The sequence below is a fragment of the Etheostoma cragini genome, chromosome 11 (genome assembly GCF_013103735.1).
Source record: "Etheostoma cragini isolate CJK2018 chromosome 11, CSU_Ecrag_1.0, whole genome shotgun sequence".
In the NCBI taxonomy this organism is placed as follows: Eukaryota; Metazoa; Chordata; class Actinopteri; order Perciformes; family Percidae; genus Etheostoma; species Etheostoma cragini.
The window spans coordinates 3,150,882-3,160,004 of record NC_048417.1 but is presented as its reverse complement, the minus strand read 5'-3'; the positions used below and the strand labels follow the sequence as shown (position 1 = coordinate 3,160,004).

General features: G+C 41.5%; 1 protein-coding gene and 1 long non-coding RNA gene across 3 annotated transcripts in view; one reads left to right on the top strand and one right to left on the bottom strand.

Annotated features, from left to right (window-relative positions):
* The first annotated feature begins 7,098 nt into the window (after positions 1–7,098).
* Positions 7,099–9,123, top strand: part of LOC117952912 — a 23,978-nt gene continuing 21,953 nt past the window's right edge. The window contains exon 1 of the long non-coding RNA XR_004658539.1: positions 7,099–7,190. This is a non-coding gene — a long non-coding RNA (uncharacterized LOC117952912). The remainder of the gene's footprint in view (positions 7,191–9,123) is intronic.
* tfpia (tissue factor pathway inhibitor a) overlaps positions 7,545–9,123 on the bottom strand; it is a 47,112-nt gene continuing 45,533 nt past the window's right edge. Inside the window, exons 6-7 of one of the 2 annotated variants that reach the window (XM_034885515.1) lie at positions 8,709–8,906; positions 7,545–7,770 (exon numbers count right to left, since the gene is read on the bottom strand). In XM_034885515.1, the coding sequence (XP_034741406.1) occupies positions 7,706–7,770; positions 8,709–8,906 (263 nt within the window). In that variant the 3' untranslated portion in view covers positions 7,545–7,705. Of the gene's footprint in view, positions 7,774–8,708; positions 8,907–9,123 lie in introns of both variants that reach the window. The other variant, XM_034885517.1, reaches the window with a different exon arrangement.

Below are 9,123 nucleotides of genomic sequence, written 5' to 3'. Positions count from 1 at the left end.
CCTACCTTAAAGTTGTCCTCAAAACCTCGCTCTCCAACTTGGGTTGTCTTATTGTTTCCTGACTCTTCAGGACATTTTGCTGAACTCCCTGGTACACTTGTTGGCGATGCTCAAGCGACTCTTCAAACACCACCTCCCTCAGAATAAGTTCCTCCACTTTCTCTGTTGTTACCTAAGGTACCAACAAACCACATGGAGTTATATTCTGAACTGTTTAATTATGATCACATGCTCCAAAACAAATTCATCAAAATACCTCATACTCTTCTGGCAGAAAACATGGACTGTGTCATGTGGTCAGCTGTTTTTGGTCCTAAATCCAAACATCACTGGGTGGAGGAACTGGTCCCGTTTGGTTGGCGTGTTCCTGGCAAGTTTGTAGAGAGACCTGAAAATGTTTGCATTGAACATCAGGCATTCTGTTACTAATTTAATTCATAGTACTCATGTCATGTCAATTGGCCATTTTAACAATGCACAGACCGCTGGATGGTGCCATGAAGCTTGAGGGTGGTATGGGGAACAGAATCTCCATTGAATGCCAAGGGATTTACAGACCCTGGCATTCACCATGAATTTAATTAAGCAGAAAAAGGTCTCTATTTACAGTGTGGCTAAGCAAGAAATAAGCGTAAGTCATGAGGGTTCACCTGGTTTTTGAACTGTGTCCCCTGGTCTGTAAGCGGTCTCTGAGGTACACCGAATTTGTATACAAATTCCAGAATACAACTAGTCACCTCCTCTGCCGATTTATTCTTCAGAGGATAGGCCTCTGCCTACTTTGTTAAATAATCAACCATTACACACATGTGTTGATTACCCCCCCTCAGTCACAGTCCGCTTCATAAGGTCCACCCCCACCAGTTCAACGGGCTCAGTTACCTAAAAGATAAGAGAAGAGAAAAGAAAACACCTGTACAGGGAGCCTGTCAGCACATTTAGCCACATGGGATATTCATTGCAGAAATAACCTCACCTCTATTGGGTTGTACTGTTTTTTTCTTTTAAACTGGCACACTTTCCCTGGCAATCAGGACACTGACCAACCTGAAGCCACATATTGGAATCAAATTATTGCTCCAGTTGGTCGTCATGGAAATAAACTGAGGTCATTTTGGGGGGGGGGACCCTTTTGACTTACCAGTTTTCAGATTTCAGCCTCCTTTCCAGTCCAGTAATACCTGCTGATGATTGCGTGTTGTCTTTTCAACCCCGCCATGAGACCCCAGGCTGCTGCTGAGAATATGTTCTCTGCATCGGAGGCTGACACCACGACTTTCGCAAGATGCTCCTGTTTGTCTTACCGTCTCCGACACATGGTGAAGAACTCCATCTGGTCAAAAAACAGCTACATTTATTCAAAATACAACAAAACAATTGTGATGGAGAAAATGTGACCCTTAATTACAAAATTCGAAGCTCTTCTCTTAATGGAGTATCTCTGCTGTTTAGTCAAACCCAAAGGGAATAAATTGTGAGCTTTAGAGTCCATCATTCCTGAAAAGAAAGTTTTCTCCCTACTTCCAACACTGTTGTACCTTGTGCAAAGCATTGTATGCTGATGGTGCTGGCAAGTTAATTGACTGCAAACATGGCTTGATGGGCATGTGCAATTGACATTATTGTCAGTTCTGTGGAAACACATGGGATGGCCAGTAATCACAAAGAGGTGAACTGTTTGGGTCAGCATATACTTCTGGCGTTGTGTTTTATGTTTTCTATAACTAATTATCCATAATCTTGTAACAATTTAATATCTTATAATTAAATGGTTTGGGATATTTTCACATTTCAAGTAGCCTTTAACCTCAAGATTGAAGCTACTAACAGTCTATATAATTGATATTGTATTGTCTTGAGGCCACAGTGGTCACAAGTTGATCTGACTGCCTCCTGTTTTAAAGATGATGTCTGAGACAGCTGAGACACATTTTTCCACAATGGTGCTGTTATGATTTAAGGAAGGAGGACCCGAAAGCAGAGCCGGAGCAGGCAGGAGGGAGCTTCAACAAATAACTTTATTCACACACAATCCAGAAAAACACAAGGAGCAGAAGATCCAAACATAAAAAAAACAGGTACAAGGGAATGCGACACAAAGACAGGGGGAAACTTACAAGGGCGACAAAATGACAAGGACCGGACGAACTAGCAGGACAAAAGGATCTGACGAGGTCTGAGGAGGTAACGAGAGGCAGGTGACTAGAGGGCAGGTTACCAGGTGGAAAACATCAGGTAATCACAAGAGCGGGAAGACACAGGAAGTAACCTTTAGAGGTGAGACGAGACAAAAAACAGACTTCCAAGTAAACATGAAACAGGACCAACAACATGAGACCGGTGAGAACACTGAGACTCAAACACCAGGAGCGCCAAAAGGGAAAAATGATTCCAAACAAAATCCCAAACCACAACAGGTACGAGTTTGAATCCCGTGGAATTATGTTTGTTTATTTAGTCAGAGATGGAAATTTGAGTTTCAGGGTGATTTGAATGTGCTTACCGTTGACAAACATTCAAGATGTACACCTTGTGGGAATCAAACAAAAATAGACTTTCATAGCAAGAGCAACTTGTGAGTCATTAGCATGCAGTGTGGTCACAAGTTGATCTGGATGCGTCCTCATTTTAAGACACTCACTGTGTGATGTTTGAGTTGATAACGAGCCAAGCCCACCTCCTCATCATACGGGTCATGGTGCACCGCGTCCTCATCATACGGGTCATGGTGCACTCCACAGGGAGGAGCTAGAGGAATTTGTTTGTTTTTTCTCTAAAATTATCTGTCTCCTATTTTACTGTCAGGATATAGTGACATTTTTACAAAAATGGTGTTGTGGACCTCAGGAGGCTGGATGGATGGATGGTGTTGTGGACCTCGGGAGGCTGGATGGATGGAGGGTGTTGTGGACCTCGGGAGGCTGGATGGATGGAGGGTGTTGTGGACCTCGGGAGGCTGGAGTGATGGATGGAGGGTGTTGTGGACCTGCGGCGGCCGGACTGCCCTCTGGTGCGCTCCGTCCCAGTTGAACCTCTGCTCAGACATGCTGAGTGATTTGTGTTTGTGTAGTTTGAACCTATTCTGACCTTCTCCTGTAACCTGAATGAAGATAGTCTACATACCCATGCTGTTCTGCACAGACTGCTTAACCATGAACTGTTTGTTAAAGGAGAGAAATGTGAATCTAACTCAAAACAATAACTTGACACAGGGACAGGACGTGACTATCAAGAGAACTCATTGGCTCAAACCGTCTGTAGGTCCCTATGTATCCCCGTACTCACTGTCTGGTTTAATCCTTTAATGATCTGTCTCCTCTTTCACGAACCCTCCTCTCGTGGTTCATTGTATCCACTTGTGTATTTCTCTCATGCCAGAAAACCTGATGCAATGTGTCATTTAACGAATAAGGAGCTGCTGCTCTCTTCCTGCTTGTTCGAACTTGAGGTAAATACACAGCAGAGTGGTTTGTGTCCAGATGACACACTCAGCAGGCATCCTGTCCCAGAACTGACGGAGAAGCCAGGCCTTTAATTAAACAAATGAGTGGATTTAGTGTGCAGTGAGGCATACGTGTGTTCACTGCACAGAAAGGGTAGACGGTGACCTCTTGTTGCAGAAAGGTGGGAAATAAAATCCAAATATAAAGGTCTTCATCCCTACTGTCATGTAGAAGTGAACAGAAATCTCTCTTCTAACTAAAGTGTGAGAGCACACACTTTGAGTAGTAAATCTTGGGATGTGGGTAAACATGTAAGGGTTAGTCTGGACTCAAGACATTTTCTTCATTTTCTCTTGACCTGTCTCGAACTTTACCGTTGGTCTCGCCAAACGTACTAGTTGGTCTCGAATGAGTCCAGCACTTTCACATTTTTTTCTGAATTAAATTTCTCCTTCAAAACAAAACCATTGAAGCATGCTCGTTCAGAAAACAGGTACTTGTTTATTACAAAGTCCCTCTAGACCGAGCATTGACGTTGGTCGCCTGGTATACGCCTGGCTGCGTTATATGAGGAGCGTTCATTTATTTTAATTTGGGCCACAGACACGCATGCTGCTGAACACTTTGTACTGTTTGTTCTTCAGGACAAGTGATAAGTTCAAGAATGGGAACATGTGTATTTTTAGGGACACCTGTGACACATGTCCAGAGCCTAATTGTGTTGTTACTTTGACTTTTCTTTTAGATCATTACAAAAAGTAATGCAAAATGATTGTCTCACACTAAAAGATACAGTGTGTCTGGCCTCACATAAATTAGGAACAAGTATCTAGGTGGTCTTGAAGAGGATTCTATTTTTCTGTCTCTCAATTTGGACTCGGTCCTGACTAGTCCGGGTCTTGGGCTCGACAAAGGTTGACTTGACTACATCACTTTGTCATCCCAACTGCTTTGCCTCATTTCTATTCTGCAAAATGCAAGTCAACAGCTCCATCTTCGGGCAAGTCAGCAGAGCGTTTTATGAGTAACTGTGGCAGTTTAAGTGTGCAGATAAAGTAGTTCTTCACTAAATAATCAATGTTGAACGGCACAAGCTTTAACACCTGCCTTATTTAGTTTGGTTGAATCACACCAGGGTGTGTTTTCCCCCTTGGTGGGGTTCGTTTGGGGTGTTTGAATGCAGCAATCACACTCAGATGACCAGGAGTATGAAGGCTAATAAGACACCTTAACAATCAAATACTTTTCCATCATCTTCCCATGCCTATGCCCAGTCCTGGTTTCTCTCTGACTATAAATCCCTCCTTTCCCGACCCTAGTTACAACCGTGACACATTTCTGGATGATGTCACATTACCTGCTAGCAAAAGTTGTACCACTGCTTTTCATGTAACAAAGCCCTGCTGCTTCAACAGAGTGGCCCTGTTTAAATGAATGAAAGGGTTGCATTTCTTCACACGCTGTTGTCTCAAGGCGTCTTCATAGCTCTAAAATGCACTTTGTGAAAATTGGGGACCATTAGGAAAACGGCTAGTGATCTCAACAATGGCTCGCTAACTTCAACAAAATTTTCAAGCAGTGTGCCTACAGACGTTAAGTTAAAAAAACGTATCATCCTCCATCATGGACTCCAACAAAGTCGTGGCCGAGTCAAGTCTGCACTCCTTCCATTGCTCGACTGTCTTTGTCTGTAAATTGCGTCCATTTGGTCAAATCACTTCCAATTTTTTCTGTTTGAACCACTCCGGCCGTTGTGATCCTTCATGGCACGATTGTAGCTTTTGAGCTTTTTCAGCTTCTCTCTGCACTGCTGGAAAGTGTGGTTGTAGCCATGTGAGGACATCAGTTCAGAGACCTGTTTGTAGACCTTCTCACTCCGTGTCGCCCCATCGAGCTCTCGCTGGATCCGCTCATCCGCAACCAGAAAAAAAAACGCCTTCACCTCCTTGGTTGACCATGGCGTTGTGTTGCAGCTTTCCATCGTAAATAAATAGTTGAAAAGTGAGAATGATGCAGAGAGTAGATAATCTGTCGAAGCCTGGTAGATTGTTTTATAAAAATGGCGCGTTTTTTCCGATACACACTCCGCACTCTTGTTTGCCGATGACGCAGTGATTAGTGACGATTGTCTCCGACCAATCAGTAGTCTGCAGGTTTTCACGTCACCTTTTGGTATCGCCTCAGCTCGCTTGGAACCTCAACTGAGGTGGTACTAAAAAAAGAACCTGGTAGCAGGTCCCAGGGACTTTTTTTGTAATGGAAAAACCAAAAAGGCTAGGCGAGGCCAGTAGATACGCCGTAAGAGTATCTGGCTCTGTCTCTTACACTAATTAATGTCGCCCTGCTGACCTGTGTCACTAGAGACACAGTAACCAAATTAGTCTTTTTCTCTTTTAATGACGATGAGGTCCCTGGGCGTGTAATTTCTAAAGGGAGATAATCTGCAATAACATAACTGTTGCTGCTCCTCTCCCCATTTAAATGTCACACTCAGGACTAAATAATCTTCTGAAATCAGCCTTTAAAACGTAGACCAAGTGTTAATTGTACACAGACAGAGACACAGGATATGTCCTCACTGGTAACTCCGGCCCTGGAGAGAGACCGACTTAAAATTACTTTTAATGTATTAAAAAAAAGAAAAAAGATACAAAAGTATTGCAGAATCTTTATTTTTAAAACACATTATTAAACAAAAACCCATTACATTACATAGTTTCCCTCCGAATTTGAATTGTTCAGTTGTTGAAGCCATACAAAAGTTTTCATTAAAAAACATTTATTGCGTGACATTAAAAAAAGCTTTCTAAGGCCTGTGAGAAGTAAGAGATCTGTTTTTTTTTTTTTTTTTACTGTGAAACATGGTGTGCTTGCTCGGCCTACATACAAAAAGACTGATGGGGAATACAACATTAAAACATAAAAAAAAGAGAAGACGTTTGTTGGAGTTAATTACATAAAATCTTCCAGTCTAAATCATTAAAACCATGATAACAAGAGACAGTAAAGGGAACACAGCGCAGCCACCAAAACGTCTTTTACACAACACTGCCCCCTTCTGTTTTCATTACCAACAACACCTGCAGGAGTGCAACTATGATTTACAGAACTACATAATATTGATTAAACAAGTTCATGTTCAATCCGGCCAAAGAAATAGTGCGTCTATTGCCTTGTTGACATTGATTTATAGCTGTGAGGACTCTTGATGAATGTGTTTGCTCGATAACATTCAAAACATTGCTGTGATTGATTCTTGAAAAAGGATTGCCCCCCCAGTTTAATCTGTTAATGTACTTCTTCAATGACCAACAATAGTGGAGCTATACCAAAACCCTTGTAGAAAAGCTACAGTGGAGACTAGAGCTGGGATAAAATCATTGGTTCTCTAATTGAAAATAACATTTTTGCTTGAGGGATCTGATACGGGTTAATAAAATCCTGAAATCCATTGTTATTTACATATTTTAAGATTATTTTTGGGGGTTTGTCCCCCATTTGATAGTGACTGATACCCACAAAAGGTGGGAGAAAGATGGGGGACGACACGCAGCAAAGGGCCAGAGGTCGGACCCAAACCCGGGCCGCTGCAAAGGACTCAGCCTACATGGGGCGCAGGCTCTCCCTACGTCAGCAAGAGGTCGCTCTGGAAATCCATCTTTTAATGCACACCTTTTTCACCATGGATGTATGACCCACCACAAACATGTTGGAGCTCAATTCTTAACCTGGTGCATTATAAAAACAGTACAGTTTGCAGCAGACGTCCTCTCAGAATGTGTTTTATATCCCAGCTAACTTGGTATTGTAACTGAAATCTCCCTAACCTAGTTGATAATTAAAAATGTAGCCCAATCAGAAGACCATGATTGGCGACCCCCAACCCTACTTTGGACACAGTATATCTACAAGGCAAATATGGCTGCAACTTTGGTGTTTGCTATAAATGTTACAGGGAAATGCTTATATCAGTGTGATGACAACAGAGCCATGAATCTGTAAAAATTAAAAAAAATACATGATATTTTGTTTTTACAGAAGCATTTATAAAATAGGCAGAGTGTGGAGAGCGGATGTAGTACCCATTTTTTGTCAATGAGATATTGAAATAATGTGAATAATGATGATTGCATTCAGTCACAACAAATATAAGGTACACGGTACACTGCAAAACAACAGATATGAGTATAGCTAAACATAACATATGAACATAAATACAGATGGCTCCACAGTAGTGCAGGATGTAAAGCAGAGCAAGGCGTTCACGCTGAGCGATTAACAATGTTGTCGATGTTTTTCCTCCTTATTCGGATCGTACTCGTCCCATGAGCTGCAACAGCAAGCGAATGACATAATGTTAATGGCATGATTTTCCATTGAGGATTTCTATCTCACAATGAGGAACCTACAGTTAAAACGTGACGGCCGTTACGTGTGCTTCCTAATATCAGGACCTACGAGAAACACTCGTTTACTGCTGCTGTTGTTCTTTTACATTTCAACCGAAGTCCGCCCTCTCCTTGGATTTGAGCTCAAAAATTTGGCCGCACATGTACAGGCCGGCTGAAACCAGCACCCAGCGCTGGAAGAAGTGTCCACTGCTTTTGCTTAAGTAAAGTACTTAGTTAGTAAAATTCTTGCATTGAAAATGTCACCTAAGAATATGTATAAGTATCATCAGGAAAATGTACTTAAATTATTAAAAGTAATTTTACTAAGTGATAGTAACTTACTACCAAGAGTTTAATGGTCTAATCCTTTCAGATGGACTTGAAGGCTGTTATGTTGTTGGATACTTTCCTTTACAATACAAATACTATCTTAGAAATTGCATGTGTTTTTCTGCAAAAATCTTAATGTTTAAAGTACTAAAGTAACTAGTAACTAAAGCTGTCAGACAAATGTAGTGGAGGAACTAAAGTAACTAGAGCTGTCAGATGAATGTAGTGGAGTAACTAGTAACTAAAGCTGTCTGAAAGTAGTCGAATAAGTATACGTCTGTTATGGTGGAAATAATTTGAGGGGTAATTTATTATAATGATTTTTGTCAATAACTTGCCAGAACTAAAATGTAATCTTAACAAGTTAAAGAACGATGCTCCTGTACTTCAACAGGAGAGGCCAAAACAAAGAGTCTGGTAAAAAGGCCGTGTGGCCAGTGGATTTAAACACCCACCTGCCACAGTGGCTGGTGGCCAAAAAAGTTAGAATTTCAAATTAATATTAGTTTTTTTTAAACATGCATTTTGAAAATGATGAATAGAATAATCATACCCTTTCTGCCTCGAATGCACTTGTGAAAACAGTCTTTCCTGTGTGTGAATTTGTTGTTGTTTCCACCGCAGCCGCTGTACTGAAACATCAGGCATCTCTTGGTCTTGGGGTTGTATGCAAACCTCTTCTCCGCCCCGTCACATGGTCCCCTCTCCACGGGACTGAAGCACAGCGCGGCCGGCTTGAAGTCTGCAGATAAGAAGCAAGAGGCCCAAAATATCAGCTTCAAACTGGCACTCAGAAACAAAACTGATATGGAGCTCCTATATAGAATATACGATTCCTTTCATTGTTGATTAATGGATTAGTTGTTTGGTCTATAAAACGTCAGAAAAAGGTTAAAAAATAAATCTAAATTCCCAATATAACCATGCCCCCAAATGTCTTGCTTTGTCCATAATTCATA